The sequence below is a fragment of the Hermetia illucens genome, chromosome 3 (assembly GCF_905115235.1).
Source record: "Hermetia illucens chromosome 3, iHerIll2.2.curated.20191125, whole genome shotgun sequence".
NCBI lineage: Eukaryota > Metazoa > Arthropoda > Insecta > Diptera > Stratiomyidae > Hermetia > Hermetia illucens.
In genome coordinates, this window is record NC_051851.1 from 13,245,679 (window position 1) to 13,266,337 (window position 20,659).

A 20,659-nucleotide genomic window follows, 5' to 3' on the forward strand; every position below is an offset into this window, starting at 1 on the left:
AAAGAGAACCCAATAAGGGGTACAAGACGCTTTGAGGAAAGTATCCGGTTAATACAGCCTCGCTCCTATGTTGTTTTGAATTGAAAGTCTCGAGAATTGTCTTTCGTTTACATAACTTTTGTTCAGAGAAGAATCTTTAAAAGTTATTTTAAGGCGGATATGAGATACCACTGAACTTTTCTGCATCAACAATGGGTTTAAGAGCTTAAAAATCCTAGCCCTAGGGATGGCAGTAACTACAGCCTGGAACATGATTTTCAGCACGTATTCACTCAGTTCGGGTTCTTAGCAAGAAAAATTGCGAACTCTTGGCCGCGTTCGAGAGAAGAATCCTCCGAAGAATTTTTGGCCCCCTACATGAGGATGGACGATTCCGTAGCCTACACAATGACGAAATCTATGAGCGATACCATGACCGTACGGTTGTGGATAAAATCCGGCTCAATAGGTTACGGTGGGCGGGTCACTTAATCCGTATGGATGAAGATGATCCCACCCGGAAAGTCTATAAGGGCAATATCTATGGTAGGAAAAGAAGACGAGGCAGACCCTGCCTAAGATGGAGCGATGGCGTGGGCCAGGACGCCAGACAGCTTTTAGGGATATCGAATTGGTGGACCTCGGCGCAAAACCGGGATGTCTAGAGTTCCTTATTAAGGCAGGCCTAGACCGGATACCGGTTGTTGCGCCGTTGATGATGATTCACTCAGTTTTGTCAAGCTCAGTTTTTCTTCTAATGGTGGCGCATTTGCAACCCTTTTAATAAGAAGGGCATGCCTATCAGTAGAAGAGGCGTCTGGGTAATCTTTATCTTAACCCATTCTAAAAAGACTTAATCTTCTACAAATAGTCCAGGTTACGTGTGTACCCCTAAGGGTACATTAAAATTCATATAAAATCACATTTTTGCTTAATCGTCCGCGTGAAACCTGAATGAGCTGAATGTATTCCATCGTCTCTGATTCCAACTCACATGTATTCGCAACCATACTTTGACAGTAAATATAATTTAGCATTTTGATTACATTTAACGACAATAACACAAACATCTACATATCACATGCCGAGAGCTCATAACCTCTCCACTCATGGGGGATTATCACATGCCCGACTGAATTCTTAGATTGTTAGTCTCCGTTGGAGCATACTAAAGATATCTACATAAAGCCAATCTACTGTGTTTAAAATGGGACGTATTATCTACAATAGTATATTTTCCCTTACTGGTCATACATACAAAAGATTGTTCGCATTGGTTACCCAATGTATGGACATGTTTCGCATGCGCTCATGTATAGGTTTTCTGGCAATTAAATATGCGTGTGTAACATCGCCTACTTCATATGGAAAAGAAATCATTGACTTTGCAATTACGCACTCTTTTTTTTTTAATAATTTTAGTTTATTTATGTATTCTTCTCATTATTTTTGGTAGACTTGTTTTTGTTGAGTATTCACTGAAAGAGCATAACATATAACGCTTAAAAACGTGCATCCGGGATTTTTTCGAGTATTAATCAATTTTTAATTATTTTTCATATGCTTATTTAATGCCTATAGAAAGCAAGCCAATGCATGTGATGGCCGTATGGGTACAGCATCGAAACTCAATCCACATGAATAATTGATTCCGAATCATTGAGATGAGGAGTGTTTTTTTCGAGTTCATAGTATTATGCGTATCACTATTTCAAAGAAGAATGTAAGTGAATCACAGCCTCATCACTAATGAGATGTTATATATTCGGATGATCCCCTTTGTATATTTATTCCATCGAAATATTTCTAATATATGAAAATACGACTTTATTAGAAAGTTGCTAATATTATTGGAGTTTACACCAAATTTTTCAATTTTAGCTTTTTATCACGACTAGTGGTTTCTGAGAACGGTCTTTCATACAGATGTACACTTTCTAAAATGGTTCATAACGTTTGAGAGTCAGAAAGACACTGTGTTGATTTTACCTTCGTTTGAAACAATTTCTTCGTGAGAACTTTTAATAGTTTTCCGGTTTCAGTTCACAATGATAATAGTAATAATTAAATCCATATTTTTTTAGGATCTTAGGGAGCTTACCAGATATCTCCATTCTTCACGACTTTGGTCTTCTAAGCTCGTTCCAAGTTCCGCCGTCTCTTGATGATCCTCCGCCTGTAAGCCGCTCTCAATCGGCTGCTCCTTCAGATATTCTGAAGGTTCCACTTAAATGCTTGTTGTTGGTATGAGTATGCTCCGTTTATTGTCGACTGCCAAAAAACTACTAACATATTATTTAGGTATCAGCTGGTAAAAAGCTTCTTCTTTAGTCTTTGGAAGGTCTCGGTCGACTTTTCCATTTTTCTCGGTCATATGCTTCAAGATTCAAATCATCATATATCGTATCAAGTATTTACTGATTAGCGTTTCGGTTACGTACCATGGTTCTGCCACGATCACTCAAAAACTCCCGAGCACAGTCGACGCGCTGCTGTTCGTGGATATCTGAAACCATGTGCGGCTCCTAGCCTGTACACACCTTGTGGTAGCTTAACCTTTCTTTCAAAATCCTGTCAGTTGAAGCTTCAGAAGCCTATGGAATTTCAGCAGCCAATTGCCGGATGACATGAATTTCACATCTGGCGGTGACGCCGGATGGCTGTCAGCCTGGTATTGACCGTCACACACGGGCGATTGTTGCTGGAATCGGTGGTGGAGGAACTAGCGAAAAGGGCTGATTTCGCCTAAGTTAATGTGCGATAAAGTTACTACGTTTGGAACCTTATTTTTGAAATAACCCTCGTATAAGGGTGCCATACTGATTTTTCAGTTCGAAAGTTTTTTAGAGGGTATCCTACCGTTTTAACTTTGAATTTTATCTTTCATTCGCCTAATTGGTAACCAAGGGCTTCTTTCGGACCATAATCTGGGGACATTTTATTTAGTACTTCATACGGAGAAAACATATTACACTCTTCTTTGCTAATTCTAAACCCAAAAAGTGGTTATATACGAGTGGCTACTAGAACGTTCATTTGCAGTTCAATTCTCACTGGCAGCGGGAGGATTTTTTTTTGTAGCTGGATGTTGGATACTAGTCGGCTTAGTTGTGAATGAGTAGCTGAGAGAAATCAGAGTAACAATCATGGGCGATCGCAATGCTGACCACATTCTCTCCTAATATATTGTTCCGGTCTCTAATAAAGTGCTTTAACATACTTCAAGGGCTTGATCCAAATTGGTCTGTTTTGCTATCATCTTTTCAAGTATTAACTTCTCCCAGAAAAGCTGACCAATCGTAGCTTTTGTATGTTTGACCAATTCAGACAAGTTCAGAAAACTTGGGGCCGTAGGAATTTTCAATTTTGTGGGGTTTTGGGGTTGAATTTTCTACGAATTTCCACCGCCATAGCGTCTTAAAAGTGAGTTGCCTGTTATTTCTTATGATTGCCTATGAAAATCAGACAATTTTGAATATGCCGGATGAATGGCTTGAGCTTCCTTTCGAAAGCATCTTAAAGCCCGAGTACAGCAACTATATCCTTCTATAGGTTCCACAACATATCAGACTTCTGCCCCAATCTTCTGGCATGGTTTCGTCGGTCTGGACCTTATTCAAGAGTACAACGAGCTTCCATCTGGCAATTTTACTTTTGGCAGGTCTCATGGTAATTTTTTCAGGAGTGGATGGTAGAACAGGTGTCCGTACGGTTTCTCCAATTTCGAAGTGCGTGACAAATGAGCAAAATCGACGGTTATGATTACGATTATAATCAGTAATTAGAATGATTACAGCATTATATTCGTAATCATATGTCGTGATTATGATTGTAATTATATTCACTGAATCTTAATCACGCAATTATATGTAATCACCGCACTGCAATCATAGCCATGATTACAATTACTTAACTGTTTTATCTATAATTGTTTTTTTTTTGTTAACAATCAATTGTCCGCCTGTTGTCTGATACAAACAGAATTTTTGTGCCTGTTTTCTGAGAGACCGTATGGGCACATATTTTTTATTACAAAAACTAGCGTTTAGAAGTAAGGAGGTGGAAATCTACGAAAGACACTATCTTCCAAGCGGTAGTATGCGGGATTTTGAACCACTAAAACCACATTCCTTTCACGAGAGAGTGGAACCATCAATATGGATTTCATAATGGGGGGAATTAGCTCATTCTAGCTAAGCATATGGGATTTCCATAGGCAGTGCTGCATTTTTAGTTGGACAGTTTTGATCATGCGGACTGATCGCTTTCCCATCCTCCCGGCATGCTAGCACTTCCGCACCAGATTTTCTGGTATCAGTATTTGACCAAGAGTTTCCTCCAAATTTTGCATTGCGTCCTTAAATCTCTAACAGTGGGAAAAAACGTGGTCCGTGTACACTAGGATTCCATTGCAGTTTGCAAGTGAAGTGTCCAACTTAAGCTTGTAGGTTAACTGACGGCATTGTTTTTGCCTCCTTATGCTTTCTTTTCAATGGCAGGGATCAGTCCCTGCGTCTACTTATCCCTGAGGGTTTCCGTCCCTATTATAACCTATTAATAGACTCTCCCTTTCAATATTCCTCGACGGGCCTTTGACACTCTGTTATCGGCGTAAGACATTTGTCTGTCTGCTGTGTAGGCCAGACAGAGACACAGGCTTTTGTCTAACACAGATGACGTAGGCATTGCTTGAAAAATAGACGATTCTCGGCGTGATAAGGCGAAATGGAAAATTCCTTAAAGATCATAAAGGACTGGCAGAATGTTATCTGATCTTGATAATATGACACTAATTGCAGTTATTATAACGCAGATTTACGCAGTTATGAAAACGTAATCATGTAATCAATAATAATTGTGATTACATGATTATGATTATGTGATTGTAATTGTAATCAAGAGAACTCAATTATGATTGCAGTCAGATTATAAATTATGGAATTTTGATCGTAATCATGCAATCATTGATTATGATGATCATGTAATCAAGGATTATGATTTTGCCCAGCGCTAGTGCGTGGTTTACACCGTCACCTCCTTTGTCCAATCAGATATCCTTGCAGTGACTTTACATAGAATTGTTTTGGTGTAATTCTTGAAATCGTGCTGCAATTCTACTTGACAAGTTGGAGGTGAATTTTAATTTGAGTCTTAAAATTATTGTTCAATCTGCAGATATAAACTTTTATATGATTATATTTTTTCTACAGACTTTGTATGTTCTCTCATCTAGACTATCTCCTCTTATGGATTTTTTTTATGACAGAATAACGCAATAATATTCACGTGTGTTCCAAAGAATCATCATCATCATCATCAACGGCGCAACAACCGGTATCCGGTCTAGGCCTGCCTTAATAAGGAACTCCAGACATCCCGGTTTTGCGCCGAGGTCCACCAATTCGATATCCCTAAAAGCTGTCTGGCGTCCTGACCTACGCCATCGCTCCATCTTAGGCAGGGTCTGCCTCGTCTTCTTTTTCTACCATAAATATTGCCCTTATAGACTTTCCGGGTGGGATCATCCTCATCCATACGGATTAAGTGACCCGCCCACCGTAACCTATTGTGCCGAATTTTATGCACAACCTGGAGGTCATGATATCGTTCCTAGATTTCGTCATTGTGTAGGCTATGGAATTGTCCATCCTTATGTAGGAGGCCAAAAATTCTTCGGAGGATTCTTCTCTTGAACGCGGTCAAGAGTTCGCAATTCTTCTTGTTAAGAACCCAAGTCTCCGAGGAATACATGAGGACTGGCAAGATCATAGTCTTGTACAGTAAGAGCTTTGACCCTATGGTGAGACGTTTCAAGCGGAACAGTCTTTTTAAGCTGAAATAGGCTCTGTTGGCTGACAACAACCGTGCGCGGATTTTATCATCATAGCTGTTATCGGTTGTGATTGTCGAGCCCAGATAGCAGAAATTATCAACGGTCTCAATGTTGTATTCTCCTATCCTTATTCTTCTTCGTGTTTGACCAGTGCGGTTTGATCTTGTTGGTTGATTCGTCTTCGGTGCTGACGTTGCCACCATGTATTTTGTCTTGCCTTCATTGATGTGCAGCCCAAGATCTCGCGCCGCCTGCTCGATCTGGATGAAGGCAGTTTGAACGTCTCGGGTGGTTCTTCCCATGATGTCGATATCGTCAGCATAGGCCAGTAGTTAGGTGGACTTGAAGAGGATCGTACCTTTTGCATTCACCTCAGCATCACGGATCACTTTCTCGAGGGCCAGGTTAAAGAGGACGCACGATAGCGCATCCTCTTGTCGTAGACCGTTGTTGATGTCGAATGGTCTTGAGAGTGATCCTGCTGCTTTTATCTGGCCTCGCACATTGGTCAGGGTCAGCCTAGTCAGTCTTATTAATTTCGTCGGGATACCGAATTCTCTCATGGCCGTGTACAGTTTTACCCTGGCTATGCTATCATAGGCGGCTTTAAAGTCGATGAACTGATGGTGCAACTGTTGTCCATATTCCAACAGTTTTTCCATCGCTTGCCGCAGAGAGAAAATCTGATCTGTTGCTGATTTGCCTGGAGTGAAGCCTCTTTCGTATGGGCCAATGATTTTCTGGGCGTATGGGGCTATCCGGCCTAGCAAGATAGTGGAGAATATCTTATAGATTCGTTTTGAGAATGAAGGGGGTCCTAAGTCCGCATCAACTTAATGCAGGACCGGACCAATTGAGGAGCAACTTAATCCTTCTTTTCTGGTCCACGGACCCCTCGCAGGGCTTGCACCCAAACTTTTTTAAAAAAAGTCAAGCGACGACGGCTTTACGGTTTCTTACCAGGGCAGAGGCTCACGCTGCTCCCAGGGCAGAGGTGAGGCAGCGTCTGACGATTTGCCTCTGCCCTGGTAAGAAACCGTAAAGCCGTCGTCGCTTGACTTATCTTATAGATGGTACTCAGTAACGTGATCCCTCTATAATTGCTACACTGTGTGATATCTCCCTTTTTATGTATGAGACAGATAATGCCTCGTTGCGAATCGTCAGGCATTGATTCGCTATCCCATACCTTGAGCACAAGTTGATGAACCACTTGGTGTAACTGGTCGCCTCCATATTTAACCAATTCGGCTGTAATTCCATCGGTTCCTGGCGATGAATTGCACGGACTGTTTCTCCTAAATTTAGTGGTGGCAATATTCCGTCATCTTCAGTTGGCGGGACCTCCAACTCGCCGATGTTCTGGTTGTTCAGTAGCTCATCAAAGTACTCAACCCATCGCTCTAATATGTCCATTCTGTCGGAAATCAGATTTCCCTCTTTGTCTCGGCAGGATGAACATCGAGGTGTATAAGGCTTCATCCTGCTGACTTGTTGGTAAAACTTGCACGCCTGGTGCGGTTGCTCCCTGTACTTTTCTAATTCACAGACTTGTTGGTTCTCCCAGGCTTCCTTTTTCCGTCTGTGAAGTCGCTTCTCCGCTCGACGGAGTTCGTGATAAGTCTCTGCGTGTGCCCGCGTTCTTTGAGAATGCAAGATTACTCGGTATGCGGCGTTCTTCCGTTCCGTTGCTAGCTTACATTCATCGTCAAACCAGCCGTTCCGACTCCTTTTGCGGCTGGGGCCAAGTATGCTTGTGGCCGTATCCATGATAACGTTCTTCAGGTGATTGTGAAGATCATTTCTTGATGCTTCATCTCCAGGTCCTCTGTTGACTGCGGTTATTGCGGCATCCATTTCCCTCTTATAGGTGTCGCGGAGGGTTGTGTTGTGGATGGCTTCAGTGTTGACTCTCACCTGATTGTCAGATGGGATTCTAGGTGGTATTGTTATTCGAGCTCGGAGCACCACGCCAACGAGATAGTGATCCGAGTCTATATTGCCCCCCTATATGTTCTGACATTCATCAAGACTGAGAGGTGGCGGCGTTCGATCCACACGTGGTCAATTTGGTTGAAAGTGGTCCCGTCTGGAGAGGCCCACGTATGTTTGTGGACCGCTTTCCGCGCAAACCAGGTACTTCCAACAACCACTTCGTGTGACCCTGCTAATTGAATAGTCCGCAGTCCGTTATCATTTGTTTTCTCGTGTAAGCTATGGGAGCCAACGTATCGCCTGAATACGGGCTCCTTCCCTACTTGGCTGTTAAAATCCCCAAGTATGATTTTGATATCATATCTGGGACAGGCTTCGAGGGTTCGTTCTACTGCCTCGTAGAAGGTATCCTTCTCCGACTCTGCAATCTCCTCTGTAGGGGCGTGAACGTTTATGAGGCTTATATTTCTAAACTTGCCTCTCAAGCGCAGAGTGCATAGCCGTTCGCTTATGTTTTCAAAGCCGATAACACCAGGTTTCATTTTTTGGCTGACTAAGAAACCTACTCCGAGCACATGGTTTACTGGATGACCGCTATAATATATGGTGTAGTGGCTCTTCTCCAGGAAACCGGTCCCTGTCGATCGCATCTCTTGCAACGCTGTTATATCAGCCCTATATTGGGGCAGGGTATCGGCTAGCTGCTCATCAGCTTCATCTCTGTACAGAGAGCGCACGTTCCATGAGAAAATGCGCAAATCATTATGCCGTGTTCGTTGCCGGGTCCGTCGTTTTAAAATTCGTCCTATCCGAGGCTCCTGTTGTGGCTTCGTAACGAGTTCTTTTCCGTGTAGGGTTGTCAGCCCTACCCAACCCCCAACCTGGAGGACCAGTTGGTACAATTTGTCCTGTTTTTAGGCGCGGGAGACTCGCCTTCATCCTTCTCCGTCTGCAGCTTTTCGTTAAGAAAGAGCTCCCAGCGGTCACCACGTGGAGGTGGAGATAGGGTTTGGTAGTAGAGCTGTTGGTGTTGGTTCAGCAGGCATTTCCCAGGTTTTATGCTCCATCGTGGGTACCAATCCACGTTTCGCCCTGGGACCTATACTACCCTTTGACCGCCTCTCGCATTACTCGGCATTACTTACAAATAATGGTCCAGAACCTAAAATGTTCCTCTTTGGATTTGACCTATACTATTCGCTTTTCGTGGTCCATAGGCTCTTGTTTAACAGGAACGCTTGTATATGTTGATTGGTTGCACGCTGTACCAGGTGTGCTGGAGAAGTCGAGAAAAACCTTCTATAACTCGGAATGTCAAACGGACTGCATCCTCTGTATGGTTTGCTGTTAAAGGCAACTGGCTGTTTTCGGTTAGAACCTCACTGACATCTGGTAGCCTCAGTGATGATTACGTCTTCTTGACTTCCATACTCGTAGGAACTAGAGAAGTTATTAGTAGCAACAAAAAAATAAATAGCGAAAAAGAAGGGACTCAGCACTGCATACTAATTACTATTGCTAACAATCAGGAAAAAATACCGAAAAAAAGGAAAGCTGGACAACCAAATTTCGGTGCAAATCCTAAAAATATTCACAGAGCTATAGTGGGTCCACACTATCTGTTTCGTTCCGTTCAGCTGTTTATGTTATGCGGATTCCAGCAAAGATCATGACCATCAAGAGCTATACATGAGACTTCTGGAAGGAGTATACCTCTAAAGGAAAACAAGGTGTTTTTGCAGATAAAGGAGATTGAATGTGCGTAGGCGGAAGGGATAGTCCATACAAGGAAAGTTTTTCTAAATAAGAGGGACTGAATGAATTTGCGTTCCACAGCTTCAAATGTGGGGCAGTTTCAATTGAGAAAGGGGAGGGATGTTTCTAACGAGGATATTCAAAGGAATGAAAGAGGGGGGATTGAGGTGGAGTCCGAAGAGACACAGAAGATAAAATCAGGCGTTCCGGAATCTCAATTAACAATATTAACGAAATGGGAATTACACGGGGGCTTTTGGACGAAAGTTATTTTCAGGTCCTGAAAGGAGCTTAGAAGGTGTTCACTAAAAGAGTAGGATCATGATATTGCGGGCGATTTGTGTGACTGGCATATCAAGTGGCGTTTGATGATCTTTAATGGCAGTTTATTAACAGAACACTAATGCACCAAAGGGGATTGTATGAGAGTAGACTCCAAAGAAGACGAAACAGGGATGATGAGATTTAGCTGACCAGGGTAGAGCAAGCTCCAAGAGGCGGGCGTTACTCATAGAAAAAAAGAAATAACAAGGGAACAAGTGGTAGAACCTTGGAGATCTCCAAAGGAAGGAAGGAAATAACTGAATGAGCCAACATTACAAGAGAATCTTTTAGGATCTTTGAGTATTAGCTAGAAACGTAGGAGGCAAGCCATATGATAACTAATGGGAGTAGGATATTCGAGTAATTTGTGTTTAGGAAGGAATAGTTTGTGTATCAAAGGCTTCAGGCAAATCGATGTAAATAACGTGTACGTATTGCAATCAATTTAACTATTTAAAATTGGAAAGGCCGAGTAAATTGCGGACAGTAGGAACCTGTTGCTCTATCGCTGTTAGGTCACCAAGGTTCAGTCAGTGTTTGTTCCTTTTTCAGCTGTGAATTTATCGTCAGCTTGGAAAATACGGAATAATTTTCTTTCACCATACAAATTCAAGCCGGGAGACGAGTCTTCTTGGCTTCTACCGATGCTATGTCTGACATGCTCTATGCTGGACACGCTAGCTGGTTTACTCGCCACAAGCGACTTTTGTTTCTTCCCTAAATTAATAGTTGATCTCAGAGGGTATGAATTTTCTTCGAATAAGGAGGTTATCACACTTCTTAAATAACTTTTTCTAGAAATAGTTCGCCCCCTTAATTTGAAGTGGTGGAGCATTTTTGAAAGCCATTTAAGCCACGTCAAAAAGTTCTCTATCTTTAACAAAAATGGTGAAAGCATAAGAAAACCAAATATGCAGATACATATTTCTCCATGGATTATTCGGAAGGGAATCATTGTTGCCTGTCACATCTAAACTGCATTTAAGGGTCTTCATCAAACATATATATTCCAAACATTATTATGAGAACTGTTTCGTTTGAGTGGCTAGTGAAGTACCTACTATGTGTGGAGGAGTTTTGAATGAAAAAAAGACTTTCAATCTATTAAATGATATATACTAACCGTGGGAAAACCAACGACCGGAATATATAGGCATATGAAACCACACATAGAGGATTTTCGTGAGCCTACTCGTATTCCTCTCATCGATCCGAAAAAAACTAGAAATTCTAAATTACCTGTGTGCTCCTGTTTAGCTTGCATTTAACCCACATAGATCGCACTTGAGTCGTAGTCCTCATTTCACGCTTACAGAATATCTACATTTGACTGACTGCTATATACACCTGAACAGGATTTTCAGTAACACTGCAAACGTAAATAGAAACTTACTGGAAAATACGCTAATGGAAAACAGGCATTATCCGATAGCTATCACTTATGCAAATCTTTTTGACGTTTGACTTATTAAGGATACTATTTCAACCACCGACAATATCCCAACTATAGTTTTTGGTAATTTATAAATGACCAAAATAAGAAATAAAATAGTTAGGATTTTCCGGGTCAAGGATAATATGAGAACAGTGTGCTATGCATGCATTTTGAAGTAGAAAATGAGATGGCCTCAATCTATGTAAGGATACGATGTGAAAACGGATACATGTTGTACATTGAAAAGGAGAAACAAAGAGTGTTCTAGATTTTCTTATATGTAGTAGGACATGGTTGATAATATGCGATATATCGATTTGTTAGAGGATTTTTTTTCATTGTTGGAATCAAAGAGAAATACGGACTGCATGGAACTGTTTTTTTCGCATCTAACATTCAAGTAATCATACTGGAGGGGCTTTTTTTCAAATGATATTGCAATGTGGAGAGGCATTTTCGTAGTTCCAGGACTATGTGAATGGCCTACTTACTCGAAGTAGTTGTATACGCACTAGAAATGTCTGGAATGTTGAAGAAGTAGGTGAAAAGCCTTCCAGTACAGTGAATCAGCTCGCAACCTCCACTTTACAGTCGTTTTGACGTTTTCTGTACGATTCAAAAATAGGAAAATCTGTCAGGCAGGGACTGAGTTGAGCCTTCTATTTGTAGAAAGTATAAGGTGACAAGATTGCTAAAAATATTTTTTTTTCCGAAAATAGTTTTTTGGTATATTTCCAGCTGTCAAATTATTTTGGAAAATTAATAGACAATTTTCAAAATTTGATAATAAATATGACAAATAAATTTAAAAAAAAATACAATTCTTACCAAACCCGTCCATGCTATCAAACATGTAATTATTCCGCGTCTACTCCAATATAATTGATAATACACGAATCAATTAAAACAATGTAAAGCTGCCATAGATTGGCCAACTATTTATTCCAAACTATAGGCCAATGCTCGAAATTCCCAATTATTTGCCAAACAAAAAAAAAGAAAGAAAGTCGTGGGTTTTGCTTGTTATTATAATAACTGTTGATTTATGAAAGCGCAAGAAAATGTTGGATGTCTAGTACACACATTGTATGGACTCATACTGTGTATATTCGACAATAGAAATCAGACAAATAGCCACTAATGAATTCCGTCAGTTTATTCGGTTTGATAAATTAGTGTCGGCTATAGAAGGTCACATGAGCGACAACAATCTAGCTATGCGTACTTTGTGCGTATCATAGAAATTCTACTTGAATTTTTTTTCCTATGAAATTCATCGATATGTAAGTGGAATATTTTTAAATATTTTACGGGGAATTTGTAGTTATTTCTAGTGAAAATGTATTGTTGAGAAAATTAAAAAAAAATCTCTTCCTTAATTTATTGGCTTAGAAATATTTACGGAATTTCGCATTCGCTATTCAAGGTGTTTGCAATTATGTGATTCAAAGTTCGTAGCTGCGTAGCGAGTTTTCCGCTGCAGGTATTATTCTTATCCAATATCGAATGACAATTCGATTACCAGTCCCTTGATTACAAATTTCAATTCCCTATCTGCAGGCCTTGCCTTCAATAAAACAAATGAAATCAGGGAAAGCAACAGGACCTGACGACATCGCATCTGAGCTTTGGAAAGCGAAGGGCTGGGACCCAACACTGTGGCTCAGTGAATTCTTTAACCGGGTTATTCAGGAGGGAAGAACACCATCTGACTGGCAAGAAAGTACCACTGTTCCAATATGGAAAAAGAAAGCCCAGCAGAATGTTCAAATTACCGTCCGATCCGGTTACTTTCCCATACCATGAAGATTTTTGAACGCATTCTTGACAACCGTATTCGCGAAATCGTTGAAATAACCGTGAATCAAGCCGGATTTGTCAAGAACTGCGGAACTACTGACGCAATACACGCTGCGCGGTTACTCATGGAGAAACACCGTGAGAAGCATCGCCCTCTTTACATTGCCTTTCTGGATCTAGAGAAAGCGTTTGACCGTGTACCACATGAACTCATCTGGTATGCTTTACGACAACACTTCGTGCCAGCAGAACTCGTGCGCTGGATTCAATTGCTCTACCACGATCCGAAAAGTAAAGTTCGAAGTATGGCGGGTGTATCAAAACCGCTTCGTGTCTCTGTTGGTGTTCATCAAGGAAGTGCCCTCTCACCACTCCTCTTTGTCCTTGTTATGGACACCGTCACACGGGATATCCAACGTCCAGCGCCCTATACACTGCTTTATGCAGATGATGTTTTCCTAGCATCTGATAGCAACAACGATCTCGAGCAGCTTGTTCAAAAATGGAATGATCGCCTCACGCAACACGGTCTCAGATTGAATTTAAACAAAACTGAATTTTTGACGACCGATCCCCATGAAACAGGCACAATCACTGTCAGCGGCAGTGATCTGCCCAGGACTGAGCGATTTAAATACCTCGGGTCAACGCTATCAGCCAATGGAGAACTGCGTTATGAAATTGCTTCACGCATTAACGCAACCTGGATGAAGTGGCGTTCCACAACTGGTGTCCTTTGTGATCGACGTATCAACGAACGTTTCAAATCTAAAATTTACCGCAATGTCGTCCTTCCAGTCGCTCTCTATGGTTCTGAGTGTTGGCCGACCATAAAAGACAATGAACGGCGTCTTGCGGTAATGGAGACGAAGATGCTACGTTGGACTAGTGGCGTGACACGTTTAGATCACATCCGAAATGAGGATATCTGCGATCGTTATGGGGTTGCACTGACCGTGGAAAAGTTGCGAGAGAGACGTCTTCGATGGTATGGTCACGCAATTCGTGCAAACGAGAATTCACTTGCCAAGATTGGTCTGAACATCGAAGTCGATCGTAAACGACGATACGCTGGATGGGGATTTGAAAGTCTCGAGATTGCACCCAGATCAGGCATTCGATAGAGCCAAATGGCGAAGCCGATCACGACGAGCCGACCCCGCTTGTGAACGGGACAAAGGCTGAAGAAAAAGAAGAAGATCTGCAGGCCTTGCCTTCGTTTGTTCCCCCAAAGGTCTTTCAGATGGTCCCCTTTTCAATAATATCGATCAGCTTTTCCAGTCCAAAGTCCTTGTCTAGTTGTTGCGTCTAATTTTCATTTCATTACCGAAAGTATCCTTCGAATTCCTAAAACTTATTTGTATGGGCTGCAGATCATAGATTCCAGAACAACAGCTGGTGTCCGATGAGGCTCTTTCGTAAGTCAACGAAACCACAGCAACGGCCAAAATACTGCGAAACTTCAGAAAAGGAACGAAAAACAGGTATCCGGACAACTAATCGACTAGTCACCGCAAAATATTTTTGGCCGTCCAAAAACAAGGACACTAATTCTTGGGGCAGACACTGGATCGGATGTCAGAAGTGTGAAACATCGAAATAGGTAGGTGTGTAGATAATCATTGATTGATTCATGCGGTGGTCTGAGGCGATACCATTGGATGACATTTCTACACAATCTTAAGCCGAGGCCCTCTGTCCAAAGTGGACTCCATGCTTCGGTATGCCGACAGTGAGTCCTAAGGGGTTTTACGTGAGTATCTGTCTCGTGGACTTAATCCCACGGTCTTCTTAAGACACGGATTGATTTTGTGACCACAATCAGAACTCTGATGTGACAAGCAACAACGGTACCAGTCTATACCAAATGCATGGCTCAGCATTCATACTGGTAGATGACCTACCTATATCTCTGCCGAACTAAGCAGTACGGCTCCCGTGTTGAAACGCAACACCACGCTGCGACCCGAAGGTCTCTGTTCGCTTGAACACAACCACAACCCCCATGAAGCTCCCACTAGAGGGGCCTAACCGCAAACAACCGAGCTGAACGCACATACAACAAGAATTCTCCTGAAGTATGTGGGTCCAGGGGCTAACCCGGTTCCCATGGTACCAGTATACCGCTGGTAAGGTTGCGTGACTATTGCCACTTCAGATGAATTTCCGTGCAGACTCGGGTCTGATCGCCCTAATTAGGACTTTGGAGCATTCGCCTACTGCATCACGGCCGGCAAACCAATGCGATACAGCGTCTCCAGATGCCACTACTATGGAGGTAATTCTCGGCCACTTGGTTTTGGGTCAACCGACAGGGTTGCCGCCCCGTCTTCCTCCTCGCTACCTCTGAGCACGGAACGGTATGCCGACAATCATAATCGCTAATCAGAGTAAGCAGTTAGAGTCCTTCTTTTTTATTAAAATCGGTTCAATGTCTGTCTGTCACACGTACTTTTCTCAGAAACGGCTATACCGATTGACACGAAATCTGGTGAGGAGGTGGCAACTGTGAATGCCCAGACATGCAGTGAGTGATATCCTTCTACGATGAGATTTGGGGGGGGGTCCCAAACATACATGTAAAAGGGGGTGTACACATTTTTTCATCGAATATACTCATGTGGAGTATTAAATGAAAGGTCTCGATTAGTACTTTTCAAAGCCTGTCTTAGTTTTGAGATTTGTTGGAAAGGCGGGGAGTGGGAGGGGTGGAAAGTGATGATTTCTTTAACGGATCCATTGTCAGAAACTACCCAACCGAAAAATTTGAAAAAAATGAAGTTGGCTGTATATGGTGCCCAGGTGTGAAAGGTTTTGTGTATTTCTTTTATAAAGACATTTGAGTATGCATTTGCCCCATTAGTACATAACATGTAATATATGCATATATCATGTGAGAGTATCCACTTTTGGGTGATATTGACATTCACAGTCTTGAATTTGCAAAGAATCGACAACTTTGACTTACTATAACTTTGTTAGTAATAGTGCGATTTCCACCAAACTTGGTAGAATCATGCTCTATATTATAGCCCACAATACTGTAAAATTTCGTAGTGTAAGGGGGGTTTTGCCCCCAATTATTAAACATTTTAGTAATCAACTTTATTTGAAAGGATACCGGTATGGGGGTATTTTGGAGCTTATGCACTATATAGTGGCAGACTTGATTTTTTTCAGGTTTTTCGGTTGGGTAGTTTCTGAGAATGGGTTCGTTAAAGAGATGATCACTTTCGTGTTAATATCCGTACTATGAATCTAAGGCTTATTAAAACCGGTTCACTGTCTGTCTGTCTATCCGTCACACGTATTTTCTTCACTCAGTCAATCCAATAAGTCCAGGTAATATTCGATATTGATAGTTTTACCTTAATGAAGACAGTCATGAACAAAATACCATGCGTGTCTCAAAATACGGATATCATAATCTTGACCGCCGACACTTTTAGTCGGTTAGGACGGTTTTCACCGGCTGCTGTCCACTCAGCTGGCAATCTTTTTGATTCAGCTGTTTAGTGGTGAATCCATGTTTCATTATTGCCACATAAAGACGTAAAAAATCAAGTTTATTTCGCTTGAATAGCTTCACATAGTGATGTAAATCATCGACATGTTGTTGTTTTTGGTCCCACCCACTTCCAAAACAACTTATGCATGATCAAATGTTCGTGTAAAACTCTCAATACACTACCTTCTGTTATATTTGGTGGTCGCGGTCGGCATAGTACTCCATCCTGAGTGACATTTCAAAATTGGGTGTCACGATGAACGGTTACTGCTGTTGTTTTTAAGCTGGACATACTTCCTGCTTGGTGAATACCTCCTTGTGTTGACGGGGGAAGGCTTGATAGGTCTATCTTGCCCAGTCGTCATTGCTGAAGCACGCATGCTTGCATAGGTAATCCACTGCGGCGATGGTCTCACGCGACTCGTTGACATAGTTCAAGTAGATTGTCCCGAGGTAGAGTACAATTCAGTTGGTTGGTTGATGGTTTTGCACCTGGAACGGCTGTTCGGATGCGCTGGTAGATGGAAGACGTCGAATATTTCGAATATTTTGCTGCATAACGATGGGAGGACGAAGGGGCATTCAAGACCAGCGTTTGCGTGGCAGCTTCAGGGATGAGGTGTTGTCACGAAGCAGGCATTTCGATGGTTTCGATACGGGAGAGTGCATCTCCTACTTTGTTGCTTGAGCCATCAATGAAACGAAAGTCCATTATAACCTGAGATATGTAGCTGAGGTGTCACTGTTGTCGCGGCGAAGCTTCGTTAGCTGACTGTGCAAAAGCGTATGTCAGTCAACACAAAGAACCCAGAACCCTCTAGATAGTGACGGTAGTGACGGACGCTCCTGTAAATTGTCAAAAGCTCACCGTCGTACGCGCTGTATTTTGTTTTTGGGGTGGAGAGTTTCTTTTGATAAAAAGCGAACGGGAACCAATGTTTGTTGTTGCTCCAGGACTGCGACATCGGCGGTGTCGGTAGTAAGTCTCAAGGGGGCGTTGGCCTGGAAATGCACGAGTAGTACAGTGTCGGCCAGGCTGTTGCATCCTTCAGAGGAATCCTCGGCTTCTGGCGACCACGCAATGACGGTTTTGTCTCCCTTCTTGCGCAGTATTTGTTGAGCGGGCTTGCAGCAAAGTTAATGATCCCGAGGAATCGTCGGAGGTCCTTGACGGTACCCGGTTTCTTGAATTTGCGGATTGCATCTACCCGAGACGTAACTTGGCGAGAAACTTTTTTCACTAATAACATGCCGGAGATACTCCAGTTCATTCACACCGAAAGCGCATTTGGCGACGATGCCAAACTTCGTGAGACTTTCGCAAATCAGGCGTAAGTGCTCCATGTGCTTTTGGTTTGACTCTGATACAACCAGTATGTCGTCCATATAGCAAAAGTAACAGTGCAGTCCGTGTAATCATCCATAAAACGTTGAAAGGTTTGCGCTGCGTTAGGAGACCGAAGGTCATCGCCGTAAACTCAAACAGGCCGAACGATGTAGTGATCGCCGTTTTGGGGACATTGCTTTCGGTGACGGGTATTTGATGGAAGGCCTTCAACAAGTCTGGAAAACATGTTTGACAGCAAGGTTCATTGTGACATCCTCGATGTGTCGCATCGAGTATTATCCGGTGTAGTGATAGCGTTGACGCGACGCGGTCGTTGGTGAGTGATGTTATCGGAAGGCAGAATTGATAGTGGCTAGGTCACATATTAAGGAGAAATGATAATTCCATTGCTCGCTATGCTATGAAATCCATGACCGACAAGTGGCACGTCCCAAGAAAACTAGGGTGAAGTGCGGTCGTCTCGGAAAGTCCCGAGGGGAGTCAGTGGACCGGATACATTGGCGCGTAGGCGTAGTTAACGCACTATATTCCACCAAGTGATCAATAGCAACGATATTTCTGAATTTTAGCATTTGATGCATTTTTCAAATTTCGGTGCCCTGAAATCTCATTGGTTTTTTTTTTTTTTGACTATTCCATGACATGTGAAGTTCTCTTCAAACCCTTCAATTGCAGGGTGGTGACAGCTGATAATTGGAAGGTTTGCAAAGCGGGCAGTGAGGTATCGACAGTGAAATTTCTTGTAATATTTAAATAATAGGCATTGAATCGTGTTACTGACACTTTATCTTGAGATAGTCAGATGGGCAGAGTACTTAGATTACGATTATCCTGCCTTTTTCTTAAAAATAGAATCATTTGACTAGAATTGCGCTTGCTCGGGTTATTATCCTGACAGAACTCAGGTGCTTATTCACAGCTAAGTCGATGCATTCCTGACATCCATCCTTTAATACAAACTCCTCTGCTAAAACTGACATTACAACCTTGACCTTTCCGTGTTCTGACCACAAAGCCCTTTAACGTTGGCCGTAAAATCGAGTTTGCACTATTGAGAAGGAGGGTAAAAGTATAATGGGACAGATTGCACACAGACCAGCATCATGCAATTTTAAAAATAGCTTTTTTGGAAAACTGAACAATTTAGCTGATTGTCTGGAAGGCATTACAATATTTGTTTTGTTATCTCTCTGAATAGCGTTTCAGATGTGATATAAATTCTCAAATTCAAGTCATGGTCAATGACCTTATTTTTAAAATAATTTTAAAATTTTATCTAAATGATTTGCTGGAAAGTTGCGTAAATATTTGAGTAATTAAATGTCAAAGTCAACGCTGAAATGCATATTCGTCCCGGTCCATGGTATAGGAGTCGATTAATTCGGAAAAATGAATGAGATATGATTTTGATTAATCACAAGCGAAATATGAAAAAGAAACATAATTTAATCGTTCACATCAACTACTAATTGATTTGGAATTTTTCTCATTTTATAGATTCTTTTGGCATGCTTGTGTCTAAGGCCAGATCTTTTGGTAAGTCCGCGTTCGGATAATACAGAAAACAAACTAAAAAAAAAATGTTTAATACTAAATTTGGAAGATGCGATTGTGTTTTCTCATGTCGACGAAGTTTTTGAATTATTTTTTTTTTTTTTTATTTCCTTTGAGTTTGAAGAATTTTGCTTAGTGACGGATATGTGCCCCCCGAAGCTGTAATATTTGATTTTGCATTACGTGTAATGATGAAATTGCTTCATGACAATTGTGGAAAATCAATTAGTTTTCCCGGTTGATTGGCTAACATAAGATCTGCTGATGCATTTGGAGTGAGCGCCTGGCCTTAGACTACATGCATAAATTGATTTTCCAGATGATCCATTGATAATGTGTGTCTATTCCTCTATCTTTGGTGATTTTGACTGATTTAATTGAATGTTTTACTAATATAATGGCATTATTACTAAAATAACTAACAGAGCATTTATATACATTAAATTTGTTTTCTAACTTTATAGAAATATGTTAAACTGATCCAGTGGAACACTACCGAAATGTGCTTAGTTAATAGGTTGTTGCACATGACATGGCCGATTTGGTACTAAAATTTGAAACGACTGTAAAGCTTACAAAAATTTATTTAATCAATCAAAATAGGTGCCAGTCGATTCAAAACACTTCTCCCCACGAGATATCAGAGCATGTATGCCAGTTCCGTAGAAGTCAAATTTTCGGGTGTTGATAAACTCGTCGAGGTATCGCGTTGCTGAGTACCATCTATAAGATATTCTCCTGCTATCTTGCTAGGCCGGATAGCCCCATACGCCCAGAACATCATTGGTCCATACCAAAGAGGCTTCACTCCAGGCGAATCACCAACAGATCAGATTTTCTTTCTGCGGCAAGCGATGGTAAAACTGTTAGAATATGGACAACAGTTGCACCATCTATTCATCGACTTTAAAGCCGCCTATGATACCATAGCCAGGGTAAAACTGTACACGGCCATGAGAAAATTTGGTATCCCGACGAAATTGGTAAGACTGACTAGGCTGACCCTGACCAATGTGCGAGGCCAGATAAAAGCAGCAGGATCACTCTCAAGACCATTAGACATCAACAACAGTCTATGACAAGGGGATGCCCTATCATGCGTCCTCTTTAATCTGGCCTTCGAGTAAGTGATCCGTGATGCTGAGGTGAATGCAAGAAGTACGATCCTCTCTAAGTTCACCCAACTAC

General features: G+C 41.8%; 1 protein-coding gene across 5 annotated transcripts in view; it reads left to right on the top strand.

Annotated features, from left to right (window-relative positions):
* LOC119650748 (ankyrin repeat and KH domain-containing protein mask) overlaps positions 1-20,659 on the top strand; it is a 136,767-nt gene that overhangs the window by 40,930 nt on the left and 75,178 nt on the right. For 4 of the 5 annotated variants that reach the window (XM_038053830.1, XM_038053833.1, XM_038053832.1 and 1 more), the window contains exon 2: positions 19,415-19,453. The exons of the other annotated variant lie outside the window; for it this stretch is intronic. In XM_038053830.1, the coding sequence (XP_037909758.1) occupies positions 19,415-19,453 (39 nt within the window). The remainder of the gene's footprint in view (positions 1-19,414; positions 19,454-20,659) is intronic. 5 annotated transcript variants of the gene reach the window in all.